We start from the raw sequence: 19,125 nt of genomic DNA on the forward strand, positions 1-19,125 counted from the left end.
TTTTTCTCTTCCAACTTTTGCATTAAAATCGCCTTGAATTATATTTATTTCGTATGGTTTTGTTAATCGCATAAGTTCGTCTAGTTCATCATAGAAAGTTTCTATCTCGTAATCACTTTTGTCAGCCGTTGGAGCATAGACTTGAATAATATTAATATTCAGTGGTTTTGCAAATAACTTTAGTATCATTGATCTATCAGATTTCGGCACAAATCCGATGACAGATTTTGCAATGTTTTCTTTAACTATAATGCCTACACCATTGCGGTGATTTTTAGTTTGGTTGCCAGAGAAAAAGAACTTTGTATTTTGGGAAACAAATTCTCCACAATCTGGCCACCATGTTTCACTTATGCCAAGTAAATCGATGTTTAATTTTTCCATTTCTAAAATCGTATTAGCTAGTTTTCCAGGCTCGTATAAGCTCCTTGTGTTCCATGTTCCGATGTTTAAAGTTTGTTTTGTTTTACCTCCGGGGATTCTTAGCACCCTCGATTTGCCGGAGACTGAGGGCCATTGTTTTGGTTGTACTATCATTGTCATATGATATGCTGGGAAGTATACTTCAGTGGTTTCCCCTTGCCTTCTGAAGGGTTTACTGTTTTCCATCCTTACACATTTATATAGCGAACCGCTTGATACAAGTACAGACGTCCGCTTTCAGCCGTACTTATAGTAACAGACGCTGATATGTAGTGGATTGCTTTTAGCTTCGATATTCACCATCGACCTTACCGGCATGGGTGGCCCTACTGATAGCTACGCTACCGCCAGCATCGCTCTTTGGATCATTATATCTACTGAGCCCCCTCATCACGTCAAGATAGCAAATCCCCGAGACTTAGTGATGCGAAATTAAAAGAAGAGATTTTTGTGGGGCCAGACATACGACGAGTTATGAAGGATCAAAACTTTGTCTCTAAACTAAATACGGTAGAAAAAAAAGCATGGCTTTCATTTGTTGAGGTTTTAAAAAATTTTTTGGGTAACACCAAATCACCCGATTATGAAGAACTCATAGGCTTTAGGGTGTAACATGTCCCTGAAAATACATTTCCTACATTCGCACTTGGATTTTTTTCCTCCCAATTTAGGTGCAGTCAGTGATGAACATGGGGAGAGATTTCACCAAGACATATTGAGTATGGAGAAAAGGTATCAAGGCAAATGGACTCCTAGCATGCTGGCAGACTATTGCTGGATATGTTTACGTGATAATCCTGACTACCAATACAGCAGAAGTTCAAAAAAGTACAAGAAAATATAAATTGAGGGATAAAAATTTGTAATATTAAATATATTTTTTGCAAAAACTTTATTTTTATTTTTCTCTTAACCTGGACCTAGCAATTTTTTTTATATTCAAATTATATATGTACCTTATCAAAGCAACATAAAAAAACAAGTTTGGTTTCAGAGCAGAAAAAAAATGTCAAAATTGTCGGCTAGTGTAATTAGTCCTTTGTGATGCCATTAAAAAGGAACTCCCGTGTTCGGACTTACATATTGGCGAAACGCTTTGTGGCCAATACATAGTTACACAGACGCTTAACTTCAACACCCGCCAGTTCGGTGGGGTGTCCAAAGGTATGCGTCCCCAAGTGTCTGAGTCTTGACCTCCCAAAAGCGGGACAGTCAAGCAGGAAGTGCTGGCTTGTTTCTACCGCATCTTCTTCCAAACAGCTTCTGTAGTCGGCATCCGGTAGGATTGCCATTCTTGCCGCATGCAGGCCAATAGGACAGTGGCCTGTTAAAAGACCCACTAACAATGAGAGGTTAGCCTTACTGAGGGCTAAGAGATCATTGGATCTCCGACGATCTATCCTGGGCCAGAAGGCTTTTGCAACCGCACAAGTGCCGGTGCTGGCCCAGCGTTGAACGAGCATCCGCGTGGCCCAGCTATCTAGTAATAGACCACAAGAAGAAACAGGAGCGCTGATCCGTTCCCATTCTACCGATAATGATTCTAGGGTACCTTTCCTTGCTAACTCATCAGCTTTGCAATTGCCTGCAATTCCGCTATGGCCCGGTACCCACACCAGTCTAATCACAAAAACTCTAGCTGCTAGAGATAACGACGTTAGACATTCTTCGCCCAATCCTGAACGCACTGTGAATGAGTTCAAGGCCAATATAGCCGCTCTACTGTCTGAGTGAATAGTCACTTCTCTGAAGGATGCACTCCGTAGCAGCAAATCAGCTGCTACCTTGATGGCTGCGACCTCAGCCTGGAATACACTACAGTAGTCGGGAAGTCTGAAACAGGAGTTGATGGAGAGCTCCCGACAGTAGACCCCCCCACCAACCTTCCCCCCAAGCTTTGACCCATCCGTGAAGAAGCTTGCTGCCCCCCTCCTCCAACGGCTTCTTCCCACTCACATCTCACTCGTCGGCATGTGGGCAGAGAAGGAGCCGCCAGAGTTCGGTTTGGCGACTCCATGATCCAGATGATATGGTATGCAGTCAAAATTTGTAAGGATATCCGAATGACCAGATGCACGTTCCTTTAAGAATCCAGATTCTCCGAGTCTGATAGCCACCTTCGCGGCTATGCATCTACCGGCAATGTCCACCGGCGTTATATTCAAAATTGCATTAAGGGCCATGGTTGGGGTGGATCTTAACGCACCACATTTGCAAATTAGCGCAGCCCGTTGAACGCTTTCGAGTTTCTTGGCCAGTGTGGTCTTCCCTAAAGCCCTCCACCACGTGAAGACACCATAGAACAAGATGGGCTTTACTATGGTGTCATAGAGCCAGAGGACCACTTTCGGTGAGAGACCCCATCTTTTGCCAATAGCTCCTCTGCAGCAGTATAAGGCAATAGATGCTTTTTTTGCTCTCTCCTCGATATTCGGCTTCCATGAAAGCTTTTTATCCAGGATGAGCCCTAAATATTTCACTGTATCCGCCGGTTGCAGGCGAATACCTCCCATCTGCGGCAACGGTGCCGCCGGGATTTTATATTTTCTGCTGAATAAAACCATTTCTGTTTTGTTTGGATTAATGGCGAGTCCACTTCCGACCGCCCATTTTGTTACAACGCTGAGATATCCCTGCGTCAACTCGTACACGGTACTAAGGAACTTTCCTTTGACCATAAATGCTACATCGTCTGCGTAGGCAATCAACCGAAAGCCGTGATCCTCTAGTTTTTTGAGCAATTCGTCAACGACTAGGATCCATAGAAGAGGAGAGAGGACCCCACCTTGTGGTGTTCCCCTACTCACACTACACCTCGCGCGCGCGCTGCCCCATTCTGTTTCGATCACTCTGTCACACAGAAGACTGAGAATGAGGCACTTGAGGTTAGATTCAACCCCAAGACCGTCAAGAGCAGTTACTACTGCCTGAGGCAGGACATTGTTGAAAGCTCCCTCGATATCAAGGAAGGTCCCAACACCGAAGTCCTTGGCTTCAGTGGCTTCTTCGAGCCATGACACGAAAGTATGCAAGGCAGTGTCCACTGACCTGCCTTTGCGATAGGCATGTTGTGCTTTTGACAAATACAAAAAACAAAATTCTATTCCTTATATGCCAGTCCATCAGTCTCTCCAGAGTTTTAACAAGAAGGAGGAGAGGCTGATTGGCCTGAAATCCTTGGCCGTGACATGGGAGCCCCTGCCAGCCTTTGGAATAAACGTAACCCTGACTCGTCTCCAGGCCCCCGGGATGTAACCTAATCTGATGCAGTTCGCATAGATAGGTGCCAACCAGCTGCATGACACCTTAACAGCCTGTTGCAGCTGCGCTGATATGATGCCGTCTGGTCCCGTGGACTTGAATGGTTTGAACGAGTTAATCGCCCACGTCAAGTGCCGCTCATCCAGGATGCCGACAAAGGCCGCGCAATCGTCAAGCGGCACCCCGAGAGATCCCCTCACAGAGGACATGTTGCTCGGGAAGTGAGCGTCGAGAAGCATTTGAAGTGTTTCTTCGCTACTGAGGGCCCACTTCCCATTTGCGTCCTTGAGATACCCCAGGGACACTTGGGTTTTTTCGAGAATTCTGCGGGCCTTGTTGAAAAGCCGTCTACAAGACGCCCACCATAGAGGTTTCTCTTTGCCCTTTGGCGATCTCAGTGGACAAGACCTCTCCAGCGCAGCCTTGCACGCCGAGCTGAAAACTTCAACCCACTCCTCCACCGCATCGGTAGTGGCCAACGAGTCCACCCTCGGTGCGCGTGGGAGAGTTTGTCGAAGCCTCCCGCGATAACCCTCCCAGTCTGTGTTCCTAGGGTTCCTAAAAGATTTCCTAGGCGGACCTTCTCCGGCTAGACTAAACTCGATGTACCTGTGATCCGAAAAGGAGTGATCGTCGAGGACCCTCCAGTTCGATATCAGCGGGGCAATCGCTTGTGAAGTTAAGGTGAGATCGAGAACCTCCTCCCTGCCTGCGGTCACAAAAGTAGGAGAGTTTCCTCTATTACAAATGCGAAGATTTTCGCCAATAATGAAATCAAAAAGCGACTCACCTCTACTGTTAGTGTCTGAGCTTCCCCAGATCTGATGCAGCGAGTTAGCGTCGGAACCGATGATGACGTCAGTGCCAGTTTTAGATGCTTCGGCTAAGGTCCTCCTCAGCAGTAAGGGAGGTGGCTCCACCACATCGTCGTGTGGCATGTATGCGGAGATAAGCCAGAAATCTCCGGTGTCGCACTCCAATTTCGCTGTCACTATGTCAGCGCTGCTGAAATTAGGTAAAAGAAATACCGTTAATTCATTCCTTACCAACATACAGGCTCTGTTCCTACCTGCATCATTGGCCGTCAGGAGCCTATGGCTCTTTGTCCTCAATCCAGAGATCCCGTTACCAGTCAGTCACGGTTCCTGGATTAGGACGACATCAGCTCCGTCCTGTTCCAGACGGAGCAAGAGATTGGCGGAAGCCGCCTTCGCATGCTGGAGGTTAATCTGGAGGAATTTCATCCTTCAGATTTTCCTCCAGGAGCGCTATTTCAGCGCCCAAGTCATAATCGACCCGAACCTCCTCAAACAGTTGTTCGAGGCTGAAGACGGAGTCGCCAATCGACGAACCGCCCCTAACACTCGCCACATCCGAGAGACTCGGATCGACCACTTCCACGGCCATTTGGCCGTCGGCGCCCTCTGACGCATCAATTTCCACGGTCGTTTGACCGTCAGTACCCCTTGTTTCATCCGCCGCAGCCACCGCAGCTTGGGGGCCATCAGCATTGGCATCAGATGGAAGTACTTTCAGCACTACCATCTCAAAACCATAGCTTATGGCTCCCTTTGTTTTGCTGAGAGGACCGATGGATTCCGTGTTTAGCATTATCAGCGCTTGCCGATACGGCTCATCAGTCCTCTCCAGCCTTAAAACTCTCCAGTCCTGCGTCGGAAGTGAGGGATTACAATATCTGAGGATTTCCTCAATCTCACTTGGATTGGAAGGTTCGGCCGGCAGCCAAACGCGAGCCATAGGACGAAGAGGAAGATCCTCTTTGGCCACGGCCTCCAGTCTGGCTCCCTTCCAGACCTCCCCCACCAGAGAGACTGCCTTCTTGTATAAGGAGGCCGATCTCTCGTCAGCACAACTTGTGAGCTTGTGCAGCTCCTAGTGCCAACCGGCACTGACGCACTTCGGGGGTGGCCCCGGGTTTTCCTTGACCACCCTTAGGAACAACGATGAGATAGCCGCCGCTACCCTCTTCCATTCATCATGGGAGATGGCTCCGTCCTCCCTACTACGGTCGAGCACCCCTAGTACTATGGTCCCAGCGCCTTTAGCGATTTCGCTAAAGGTTGGCGCCTTTCCTGTTCGCTGTTTCTTAACAAGGGAGGTTTCTCCCTCGTGCGACCTCTGGCGCTTGACCGCCGGTTCTGTCCTGTTTGTTTCCGGTCCTACCCTATCGTCCTCGCTCAGCACTTTCTTGGCCCACTCAAGTGTACTAGCATGTTGCTCAGAAACCTGACCAACATGCTTGTTACCGTAGCGTTCCACGATTTTGGCCGCCAACCGACGGTCAGACTTTAGCTTTCTAGCTAAAGCTGCTTTGCTTTTTCCCCCTGTGGATCCCTTCACAACTCTAGCTGAGGTTCCCCTGCTAGTGCTGGCGATTCCGCCGCGTATGAAGGATCCACCCTTCGCTACTTCTGTTGCAGGCGGTTTAGCGCCGGTTACCCCCAGCCTGCTACCTGAGGAGACACCTACTGAAGCCTTTGTCGTAATGCTGCCAATACTCGGCGACGGTTTCGTCACCATAGGCGCAGCATCCCCGCCTGGGTTGGATCTAGGTGCCGATTTCGACAGCCCTTCACCTCCCCTTGTCGTTCTTCCGTCAATTTTGTCATTTTTTAAATTTTTGAAATTCTCCATGTAAAAAGGGTCCCCACTCAGAGCCGCTATCCGTCCCCCGGAAGATAGTCGCCTTTTATGGTCCCAAGGTTGCCTCGATAACGAGGCCAAGGCGAGGGTTGACGTACGCCCTTATGAGGCAATACGTTCAGAGCCGACCAGCGCAAAGAAGGAGTCATCTCAACATACACCTACCCCGCCAACTTAACGACGACGGGGGGGGGGGAACGTACTCTGAGGCCTGCCAGGATTTTAACGGGACGGGGGCAGTTGCGACATTAGCCTGTCAGCCATTTCTGATGAGTGTCACCTCATCGTACTCAGGTGTCAGAATGCCGCCACCACCAGCCCAGGGTTCTACCAAATCCAATAAAAAGTTTCTCAAAAACCAGTCCAAAGCCAAAGTCATCCAGGGAGTTGTTAAGCCGTGAAGGCCGCAGGTCATTTAGCGTTACCCAGGATGCACCAACTTGGAGGCGACCTGCCCTACGTAATGTGGTAAATAATATGAAAAAATGCATATGGTAAAATAATTGTAGAAAAGGTAACGGTACTATTTGTATTTTAAGAATACATATATGTATGTACATATCGTCACCTGAAATGCAAAATAACGTAACATCATTTTCAGAAATTTACAGTGGCATCAATGAAACACGAAATAAAATGGAACATGAGTGAAACAAAATATTAATATTGGTTAAAACTGGTTTATATATGACCGCAGAACCAGAAAATGTTGAACATATTTAATATTATGTATATAATTTGAAGTAGTGAAGCGTAATCAATAAGACACTCAATTTCGAATTTTTTGATGATACGTTATTTTGCATTTCAGGTGACGATATATTGGTTAATGGGTGACAATGTTATATTATGCTCTGATTTTCTATATTCTTTTGTTTTCTACTCGATAACAATGCTGTTGAAAACCAAAGTTTTCTTGTCCTCTGCAGCTGTCATTGGGTTCAAATCCGGGTCTGGGCCGCTTTTTTAAATACTATTTTTTTTAGCTTTTTAATCGCTAAATTGATGAAATAATTATTTTTTTCCTCTAAATCCGTCATGCGTTCTCGACTATATCTATATATTGTCATATATGGGTACATATATATGTAACCACGAATTAAAACTCAACTAAAGAGCGGTTTTACTATTTTTTATATGATCTCTAATAATATTTAAAAAAAAAATAAAAAAATGGGGATTTTGTGACACTGCCTCAAAAAAAAGGTGGGGATTTCGTGTTAGGAGATTTTAATTTTGGGGATTTTGATTTTGGGGTTTATGTGTTTAGGGATTTTTTTTCTGCTGGGGATTTTGTGTTTGGGGGGATTTTGTGGCACTCCCGAAAAATTCGTCTCAAAAGAAACTTAGGAAAATGGACTGTCCCAGCTTTTTGCCAACAAAGATGAGGAATTATAAAACTACCTTCAAAATGTTAACAATCAGGGGTGTTGTGGAATTCAAGACAGAATTGCTTAGCTGTCAGAATTGCAAACCAATTCTGATTTTCAATGGTGTCACAGAATCTGATTGGATTTTGTCTTTTCGAACATACGCAAAACCAATATTCGAATCAGCTGTCTACTAATGTGACGAAACTAGCAAATGAATACATTTGGAAGCAATCATACTAAAGTTTGTAATGAGTTCCGAATTAAAGAAAGATTTTAAGAGATAACATTTATCAAATGAATAAAAACGCATTTGGGTGTTAAATTCCGTTTTGTACATCTTCTTTAAGGGGGGAGCCCGCTTTAGAAGCAGATATATGAGCGCAGGATAGACGTCGTATGGTATTGGGGCAAAGTTTATTATCTTAACCAAAAAAAACTAAGAAAAGTTAAGTTTGAACCTATGTTTAAACAACATAATGTTAAATTTGTTTGGTCGAAAACCATTTTTTTTCAAATTTTAAATTTTTTTAGAATTTTACACTTTTTTTTTGGAAATTTTCTTAGTTTAACTAAGTACATAGAACATAAGTTATTAAAAAATCGATTTCAAGCCTCTAATGCAGGCTCCCCACTTAAATATCTGCATTTTTTTTTTCAAAAATTCAATAATTGAGACATTTTGTGTTTTATGCTTATGTTTTCCCCTATAGAAGTAAAGATAAATTAATTCCAAATAATTTGATTTCTTAACTTACATTTCAAATCTGTGTGCGACTATCTTCTTGATTTGTTTCTGACAGCAAAACCGATAAAATTGGTTTCCGTGACACCCAAAACCGATACAAATTCTGACACCTACTGCTTTTTTTGATCGGTTTCAATTCTGATTCCGACAACTATCAGATTCCACAACACCCCTGAATGTTTTTAAAAAAACTGTTCATATTTTCCTTAATTCATATAATTGTAAGTATGTTATTTTTATAAGTATGTATATTAAATAAAACATTTAATATAATGCAAAAATAATGGATTTCTTTATTAATATACCATATATAATTGTATGATAATAAGATATCAAAGTTGAGTAATGAATATTGAATATATGTATTTATAATACTTTTTAAAGTAATAATTTGACAACACCTCAAAATGTTTTCCCGTTTTCGATCCTCTAAAATTTGTGAAAGTATAAAATATTCGGTTACCCCCGAATTTTATTTTACAATTGAACCACCACTTGGAATAAGGGAATATTTACAAAAAGTTCGAACTGAGATAATTAGAAAAAACTGATTTACTCTCAACGTATAGATCAAATACCCATTATATCTTAAAATGAAATGTAGTAAACATTGTTGCCGATAATATGCTGTAAAAAAAGTATTTTATGTAAGGAAAAACAAAAGTTAGGGTAGTTTGAAATTCTTGGAATTATTCCCTTTTTCCAATTTATGAAAATAAAGACACAAATATTAAAGAATACTAGCATTTATTATATTAATAACATAGAAAAGATATTGTATTAATCCTCATCTATATCAACACCATCCAATGTGGTTGTGAGCCAAGCCAAATCAAATCATAAAACGTCTTATACTCTTCAGGAATATATGGTATGATTTTTCGCACATCATTCATCTTTTTTTCGTTTATGGGTAGTTTTGACCGGTATGCTTTTCGGTCAGGTATTTTAAGAATAGTTCTTGATTTTCGGAGCAAAAAAGATGTCTTTACAAATCCGTCAATGAATTTGGAACAGGTTAAGTAACCTTTATTACCACTATTGTACTCAAAATTTTTATATTTTGATATTTTAAAAGATGTACTTTTATCTATTGACTTGCAGGGTTTCTTGTAGAACAGCTGCCATGTTGTTTTAAAATTCGATATGTTCTCTTTATTAATGGCTGCAACCAAAAATCCCTTACTTTTAGCTTCTGAAATCAAATTGTTGTACTGAGCTGGGACGAAAATTCTATCTTTTCTTCTAATAAGTCTCTTGACTGTTCCAAAGTTACGATCACATTGCAAAAAGGAATGTCCTCGCACCGGAAAGTATTGATATATTTTATCAAAACGATTGATTGATACGAGGGTAAAAAAAAACCTTATGAGTGTGCTGTTCCTATTTTGCCCTCCGCAAGCATCGCTAAAAACGTGATCTAAGCAGCCGGCTAACCAGCCATTCAAATTCAGTTATTAGTAACGGTTTAAGTGTATAAAAATGTCGAATTAAAATGACCTTTAATTGTATGACAAAAGGTTGTTAGTTGGAAGAGAGAAATAAATCCATGATTTATTCCCTTCTTCCAACTTACATTTTTTTGGCCGCTAGTATTACAATGGCGTTTGACCTTTTTATTTCTCTTCTCAACCTGACGCGTAGTTTTACGATTGAAAAGAGCTAATATGAGTAAAAATCTATTTCGTCAAGAACGGCTTTTATTCCCTTTTTCCAATTTGTGGTTCAATTGTGCAGTCACACTCAGCCAAATTTTTTTACTAGTCAATGTCTAAAAATTAATTGTGAAATGTTTCAAATTCATACTACAAACACAGAGAAGAATTACTCTAGTTGCGTAGAATACTACGCACACAAGCACGACGACGAACATAGTATTCGCTTCGAAATATTGTCAAGCTATTATAGGCTTGGCAGACGGCAGCGTTAATCCAGATTAGTGAGGTTAACTCCGTTGCTAACTGTCAATTAATCCAACGTTGTTAAAAATTACCAACGGTAATCTATTGTGAATGAAAAAGAAGCAGCACTGACAGCTGTTTTTCAAGTTTTCAATAATAAAACAAGAAGTTTCGTGTCATGATGTTATGTTGTGATGCAATTTGAAATATAACATGTTGATATGTTTTTGTAATAAAAAAATGGTTTTGGGCAGCAAACAACCGCAATGTTTATCTTCTAGCCATTTTCGTTGAAAATATAACAATTACAAATGCTAACCAGATTTTCAAACTCGTATAGCTGCTGTCTGTCATAACAAATTTGGGTCTGATTAAGTGCGTAGTTAGTCAGGATTAACGCTGCCCTCTGACAAGGTTTTTACCCTTGCTGATACACACATAATTTTCCCTTGAATTATTTCTTTTGGTGAGCGAGCAACAGTTCGGCATTAAAGCGACTTTTATCTGAAACCTCCCGTAATAAGATATGTGATATGTAAAAAGTTGTGCCAATAGAGTTTTTAATTAAACAAATTAAAATACAAATCTGTTAATAAAATTATTATTAAAGTATTAGTTATGTATTAAATGTACATAATTCGGTAAATCATTTTTTACACTTAAGAATATTTGGAACTTAGTTTTATGACTTTTATTATTTATTGGATAATAAATATCATTTCTTTTAGGTGTATTTAACAAGATTTTCGGAACTTTAAACATTCGACTTACTCCTTAAATGTTCCAAAATCTAAAACTTTCGAAAATCAGGAAAAATAAATTAGTAAAGTAATCGATAACACTATTAGTTTGATAAAGATACTATTATAAAGTTTTCGTTGTCTTTTAAGCGTTCACTTTTTTCTTTAATGTTAATTGAATAGATAAACATGAAAAGAGGCATCCAATAACTGCTTTGATCTTGCATAACTGTTTTAAATAATTTTAAAGTCGAAATGGTTCCCTTTTACTGGCCGGTGTGGTTCCTCGTTGTATTTGAGACCGCATTGTCGAACTTATTGTTGGATCAGCGGAGCCTTTGCGAGGTGTACGCGCACCAGAAGGAGTTGTGTTCCCGCTAGCATTTTTTCTAAAAAGTGTAATAAATATAATCAATAATTGGCAATAATAATAGGGATGTATTATGAAATTATTAAATATCTAATGTAAACTCCAAATAAAAATAAAACTATCCTCTTCTTTCAAAAGACCACTCCTTGGTTTATCTCCGAATGTATTATTACAGGAAATATGATGAAAAATAATATACAAGGTCTGTCGGAAAAGAAACAGAACTTTTTAAATATAACTGTTTCTGGTGGCGCCACCTATTGGTAGGTATATGAAATAAAAAGTTTGATCTCTTGTTGACATTTCGTAAAAATTTTAAGACAAATGGATAACTACAATCGTTATCGATCAAAAAGTGACAGCAGATTTTGGTCATTGGTCGTAAAATGCATTTTGAACAAAGAGCAAATATTAAATTTTGTTTTAAACTTGGGAAAACGTTTACTGAAACATTTCAAATGATGAAAAAAGTTTATGGTGATCAGTGCCTATCCCGTAGTAACGTGCATGAGTGGTTTAAGCGATTCCAAGAAGGTCGTGGGGACGAGAGCCATCACCGAAAAAAAGTCGTCTTCAGAAGTCAAAAATAAAGACAATGGTGATTTGTTTTTACGATTCCAAGGGTATTGTATACCGAGAGTTTGTCCCACCTGGTCAAACGATTAATGCTGTGTTTTACCTTGGTGTTATGAAGCGTCTTTTGTCACGCATTCGTCGTGCTCGACCACAATACCGTGAGGCAGGGTCCTGGCGCCTGTTGCACGATAATGCGCCGTACCATCGGTCGGCGCTTGTTACTGATTTTTTGACAAAAAAACTCCATATTAACCATTAATCACTCACCCTACTCACCTGATCTGACACCCTGTGATTTTTACCTATTTGGAAAACTTCATTTGCCCATGAAAGGACACTAGTTTCAGGACATTTCAGCTATCCAAAAGGCGACGACCGATATTCTCAAGAGCATTCCGAAAAATTACCTTAAACACTCATTTGAAATGCTAACTGACCGGGCTAAACGCTGTATCGAAGCACAAGGAAACTACTTTGAATAAAAAAAAATAACTTTTGAAAAATATTAATTTTTTGTGGTTTTTTTTAACAGTCCTGTTTCTTATGCGACAGACCTTGCATTCGTTTACATACTATGTAGTTATTTGTTATTGTTAATACAAGGTGCGTTCCAAAGTAAACAGGACTTAAAAAAAAAAACAGAAAAAATGGTCTTTTCGGCATTTTATTCAAAATAGTCTCCTTTTGCTTCAATACAGCTTTTTGCACGGTCCAACGGTCCAAAAGCATGTCGAACGAGTGTTTTAGCTCGTTGGCCGGCAGTATGCCGGTGCAAGTCTTTTGAATGGCCTCTGTGTTTGCATAACGGTTTCCTTTCATGAACCCACTCGTGCACTCTGCTACGGGATAGGCAATCATCGCCATAAATTTGTTTCCTCAATTGAAATGTTTCGGTAAAAGTTTTACCAATTTTAAAACAAAATTTAATGTTGGCTCTTTGTTCGAAGCTCATTTTCGCACCGATAACACAAACATACTGACACTTAAAATGCAATAACTTCACTTTCAATAGATGAAATGTCATTAAATTCTGACTGAACAATAGGTAAAGATAGCAGATTCTAACGCACCAGTTGATATATAGATGGCGCCACCAGGGGCGCTAGATTCAAAAAGTCCTGTTTACTTTGGAATGCATCTTGTAAATTTTAATATTTATCAAGGAATTCGATGCGAGCGCAAAAGCGGGGAAAGCTAGTATTAACTTAACTTTTGTAACTAAGCAAATTAGTATTTTGATTTCAAATTAAAAATATACATATATAAATCAGCTGGTAAAGCCACGTAAGACTAGTTTAAATTAAAAATTTAAAATTATCAAAAACAAAAATTTCTCATTTTAGAAATTTAAAAGCAATACCATATTTTTTAAAAAAATATATTAGTTAATGATATAAATGAATACCATAAAACGCAATTCTAGGATAATAGTATTGTATTAGAAAAGGTTAAAATTTAAAATGAATTTTAAATACTTTTTGATTTGTTAATCCCGTTTTATAACAGCTAATAATACAAACGGTTAATAAAATGTTTTCAGTTACCTAGAACAATAGCTGCTTAATCGTGGAATGCTGGATGCTCTACTCATACCACCATTGCTGCACAAATAATTATCCAAGTATACCATTGAGAATTGGGTTAAGTGTAGATTTGTTAGTGTCATATGCAATATAAATAAAAGATATAGTTAAAAGATATTAGTGATGAAATTAATGTATATTCTATTTACAATTACAGAAGTCAAACTAAGGATAATTGGATAATATTTAATGAGTGTTTTTGGATTTCTTCATAATTAATTCATTTATTTATGTCGGAAAAGCTGGAAAAAGTTTAATTTTTTTCTAAAGTCTAAAATGAATGAATATTTTCGCGTGTTTAAATACCTATACATTCAAGAAAAATTTATAAATAATATTCTGATGCGATTCAAATCTATGATTTCGATTCGATATATACGCATTTGTTTTTTTGTTATTAAACTGATTTTATATATTAGGTTGTCAAAAAAGTCTTGCGGTATTTTTATTGAATCAATTCGTGTGGCACCCATACATCGAGCTTCTTAGTGACTCCAAGCTTCTTCAAATGGTTTATAACGGTTTGATGACTACTATGCCGGTCTCTTTCGACCAATTCAGCGATTTTATCGCAATTCTCGACGACAGGCCTTCCGGAGCGTGGCGCATCTTCGACCACCTCTACACCAGAACGAAAACGTTGAAATCATCGTTGTGCAGTGGAAATGGAAACTGTATCGGGTCCATAAACTGCACAAATTTTATTGGCGGCTTGAGATGCATTTTTGCCTTTATCGTACTAGTACTGTAAAATATGCCATATATATTCCCTTTATTTTGCTCCATGTTTGCGACGCTATAACTCACGAACGACTTAAAAGAAACGACAATCAAAACACGTGTTAGCGCGTGAAATGAGCTTTCCAAAGAGGTATAGCATGACCTGATGCGACGAATTAAACTAGAACTACGCGCTTTCAGCGCCAACTAGCGAAAATACCGCAAGACTTTTTTGACAACCTAATATATTATATTATATTTAAATGTAACTATAATATTATGTTATACACCACCATTTGGGCTTTTTCTTATTTACTGGCGTATAAATTATTTTAATAGGCGTGTTTTATTTGACCATTATAATATAATTGCTAAATCGTCGACAATCAACCGCGATTGTCCACCAGACCTCATCGATTTGTCGATTATCAAATACAAATAGTAATTTCAGTCATTACTAATTCACGCCTATTAAGATGAAACGATAATAAGAAGATGAAAATTGAAGAATTCAAAATAAAGCATAAAAAAAATTATGCTAATCAAAGTAAAAAGTTTTGATTAATGTGATATTGTACAAAGCTCACCAAACGTTTAGTTTTGCTACTGATGTATGTCTCCTATAGTTCTATATATTTCTCATATTTATATTTGTATATTTTATTGCATGAAAGATCTTAGGAAAAGATAGTACCATGATCTCAAAAGGTATTAAAATATTTTGTTTTTAGTTTTTATATGGGTATTTGCATCAAAAAAAGGTTATGCATAGAGTATCAATATTTAATCATGAAACAACTTATGTAGTATATATAGTATTTTGTATACCTTGATTGTGCCGGACTTGCCGATCCCGATACGGTTTTTCTTGCAGTTGTACCTACATCAGATACGGTTGCTGATGTTACCGATAGGCGGATTGGTCGCGTAGTGGTCCCACTTCCTATTGTTAATGATTTTCGCTGTGGAATGCGTGATGGTGGAGTTTCGTCTAAATAAACAAAAAATGAGTTCATCAGTTTTCAATATTGATCTTGTGAATAAAAAAAATCGCATTAGTTATTTACGACGATGTGACAAAAGATGAATTCTATGAACATCTATGAGAGCTGCACCCGTCATTAAGTCAAAATCGTGCTTGCGCACTTTAACGCCAGGGTGAGAAAGAAAGGTATCTTAGGCACAACGGTCGATGACTCGGGCAACTATCTTTTTGCACCCAAGATACGCATCCACCCCTGTGCAGCAAAAAGCGCACAGCCGAACGATTTTATACTAGACTTGGACTCCTGCTCTCTGAGAGCACTCATCAGCAACTCGGCTGTGGGGCGGCATTTTAAACTCCTTACGTACAGCTGCAAATGAAACCATTGGTTTTCTGAAAAAAGAACAGCTGGTACATGAGGAGTGCCGTGAAGCAGCGGAGAGAAGACAGAATGCTTACCTCGCATCATTACAATCGACCACAACTCGTGCGGCATGGAATAGATTTGAAGAAGAAGCGAGACGCATTTGCCGACAAAAAAAAGAGGCCAAAATGCGTGAGTATGAAGAGCTTGCCGACAGGGGCCGACGAAAAGTTGCGGCGACTAACAGAATGTTTCAAGACCCTAGCATACTCTTGTAGAACCCATAGAAGTGATCTAGTCACTCAAGATCGCATATAAGGTTCTATAAAGCGTATTGTGTGAAAGATTAAAGCCGTCAACAAACTGATTGGACCTTATCAGCGTGGCTATAGACCTGGAAAATCAACAACGGAAGAGATATTCATCATGTGCTAAATCTTGGAAAAGACCCGTGAACAGAGGATCGACACATCTTCGTCGATTTTAAAGCTGCTTTTGACAGCACGAAAAGGAACTGCCTTAATGCCGCTGTCAGAATTTTGTGTCCCCGCAAAACTAATACGGCTGTGTAAACTCCAAAAAGAGGTTTCAGACAAGGCGACTCCCTTTCCTGCACCTTCTCTAATCTACTCTTGGCGAAAATAATTCGAGTTGTAGAACTTAATCGAGCAGGTACAATTTTTTATAAGAGTGTCCATCTGCTGCTCAACACACCCGCGCCGTTAGTTCCGTTTTGTCCTGGCTGGAAGCAAAGCGAAAAGCGGCTGCGCTGGCTAGGCCATGTTGTTCGAATGAACGAAAACACTCCAGCTCTGAAAGTTTTCGACACAGTACCCGCCGGAGGAAGCAGAAGAAGAGGAAGACCTCCATTACGTTGGAGAGACCAGATGGAGAAAGACCTAACTTCGCTTGGAATCTCCAATTGGCGCCACGTTATGAAAAGAAGAAACGACTAATATTTCACTTTGTGTATTGAAATTACAAATGGTAGCTTGTTTAAAAATACTTATTTTTTCAACTTATTCTTTCGCATACCTGTGCTATCCAATGACATATTGGATCCATGTCTGGAAGGCGGTTTCGACCCTTGTCGGCTTAAAGGACGAGAATTAGGTTTTGACCCTGACCGAGATCCCGACGGAGTTACAACACCACGAGTACTTGTATATGTGACTTTTCGGGGTGTGTACCGACCAGATGTTCCAGATTGACCAAATTCATTGTCGCTCAGAGAGTCCGGTGTAGATGCAGATTGTGATGATCGGGATGGACGTGACATTGGTATCGACCGTACTGACCGTTCGCGTACCTTTAATAAATAATTAATATATATAAGAATATATGTGTAATTAGGATGGACATTTGCATTCGAAATTAAATAGGTTTTGTTAATTAAATTTTGTAACTTACCCAGTGTGTAGTGGGATGACAGTGTAGTACATGTGGGTTTAATGGTAAAGTTCGACTATTATTACAACGTACAAATACGGTACCACCTGATCCCATATGAATGGGAAAGGCACATGGAACTTGCTCTTGAGTACGTATTCGTTCGAATATTGGCATTAATTCTGCCAAATGCTCGTCGGCTAGAGATTTTAGTAAATTACACTTTGTCAATATTTTACTAGCGTAAACTAATTATATGAGGCGTTAACGGGACATGATCATTTAAGAAACTTTGACATTTACATGTAATTTTTTCATAAAGATATGATTTATTTTATTTCAAACAATAATTTCAGTTGTGAAACTATATATAGTATGTAAGGAGGTCCTCTCATTTTCATTTTGTATTCAATTAAATTTTTACTACATGTAACTCTTTTCATAGAAATTAATAAAACGCATGCTACCTTCAAAAAAACAACCACATTGAACACTTACTCCCAAAAATAACAGGGAATCATAATAGTTGTAAATGTTGTTTATGTTCATATGGACTTTATATTTGTAGAAACTTAATACGAATATTGAGATATATTTAAATAGTTTTTTAATTAGTCATGGTACAAATTTAAAAACTACTATGATACCACGCTATCATCGAAAAAAATCACACTGAAAAAAAGTAAATGCACATGTATATAAACAAATTCGTTTCCGATGAGTGGCAGGAAATTGTTATGGTTACCCTTACATAGTTGATTAATTTACCTTTATAATGGGACCTTGTCCACTCATGTAGGGTGACATGCTGCCATTTTGTGAGGCATTTGGTGTAGAACGACGAGGTGTAAATGCTGCCATACTTTGTGAAACACCATCCGCCAAAATAAATTGCTCTCGTAACTCAATATTAGTACGACCTTTAGCTGGTCAACAGTTAATTTTTTTTTTAATATCATTCAGCGTTTGTTAAAAAGCGTTTGCAAATAAAATAATAGACGGCAGCGATTTGTACAGTTTTAGGCATCGGTGGGACATCGGTTTATTCGACAACAATGAAGCAGCAACGCATTAAGCCACGTCGTGGGTACACAGTCACATATGATTTAAGGGTCAGCGATGATTTGAAGTGCGTTTTACATTTTATGGTATTATTTAAGGTTTCAGGATCAGAAAACAGGTTTGTAAAATAAAACAAAAAATCAAAAAGAATAATTAAAAACAGAAAAGAAAAACGGAAAATTTACTATAAATCATACTAATATTAGCCGAATTTGCTTTAACATGAAAATCATGCTATTTTATAGCAAGGAAAAATGATATACAGGAAAATATATGTATTATTTGACGTTACTTTTCATGATTTCAGAATAGAATAATAAAAATAAAATATTTACTAATTTTTATTATATTAAAAGATGGAAAAATAAAAACATCTTGGTGTCTCTCGTGCAGGACTAAATACGGAATTTCAAACATTAATTGTATAATTAAATCAATTTTTTCATTAGATGGCTTTAGTAAGATGCATCTCGCTTCGTGTAAATGCGACTGCACCAAAACAATTTGGAACCACTAAAATAAGACTCGATGCACGGGTGCCACATGATCTATTACAAAAAAAAATCATGGACAAAATTTTCATCTAAATCGCAAAAAAAAGTACAAGAAGTACAAAGTAAGAAATAGATGCTGTCGACAGTTTTACAGTTATAGTCATATATACTCGTATATATACATAGATATGTGACACCCAGAGACAAAAGAATAAAGTTGAAGTCGAAAAAATGGAAATAGACACACAAAAAAAGCAAAGCAACGTCGTCAGCGACTAATTAAACAGATGTGCACCCGTAATTGCTTTCAAAGCATTGGAACTATAAATTCAAAATTTTGCAAAGCTATATGAAAAAATATGCATTAGCATCATGCAAATTTGCCTGCTTAATTCAATATTACTAATACAAATTAGTATTAATAATATATCAAAAAATTTTAAATCCTTTTGCGGTAGGCTACTGATTATAGTTG

At 38.8% G+C, this 19,125-nt stretch overlaps 2 protein-coding genes across 37 annotated transcripts in view; both read right to left on the reverse strand.

The window, feature by feature from the left end:
• Positions 1–4,908: 4,908 nt before the first annotated feature.
• LOC125777181 (uncharacterized) lies at positions 4,909–5,442 on the reverse strand. Its single transcript, XM_049451454.1, has one exon. It carries the CDS (start codon positions 5,440–5,442, stop codon positions 4,909–4,911), a length of 534 nt encoding a protein of 177 aa, XP_049307411.1.
• A 5,461-nt stretch (positions 5,443–10,903) lies between these two features.
• LOC105232556 (microtubule-actin cross-linking factor 1) overlaps positions 10,904–19,125 on the reverse strand; it is a 152,694-nt gene continuing 144,472 nt past the window's right edge. For 24 of the 36 annotated variants that reach the window (XM_049451130.1, XM_049451128.1, XM_049451129.1 and 21 more), the window contains 5 exons: positions 17,116–17,294; positions 16,741–17,014; positions 15,185–15,347; positions 13,598–13,654; positions 10,904–11,496 (listed from right to left, as the gene is read on the reverse strand). In XM_049451130.1, the coding sequence (XP_049307087.1) occupies positions 11,352–11,496; positions 13,598–13,654; positions 15,185–15,347; positions 16,741–17,014; positions 17,116–17,294 (818 nt within the window). In that variant the 3' untranslated portion in view covers positions 10,904–11,351. Of the gene's footprint in view, positions 11,497–13,597; positions 13,655–15,184; positions 15,348–16,740; positions 17,015–17,115; positions 17,295–17,862; positions 18,021–19,125 lie in introns of all 36 variants that reach the window. The other 12 variants (XM_049451146.1, XM_049451118.1, XM_049451147.1 and 9 more) reach the window with 3 other exon arrangements.

This window comes from Bactrocera dorsalis, chromosome 3, assembly GCF_023373825.1.
Source record: "Bactrocera dorsalis isolate Fly_Bdor chromosome 3, ASM2337382v1, whole genome shotgun sequence".
Classification (NCBI taxonomy): domain Eukaryota; kingdom Metazoa; phylum Arthropoda; class Insecta; order Diptera; family Tephritidae; genus Bactrocera; species Bactrocera dorsalis.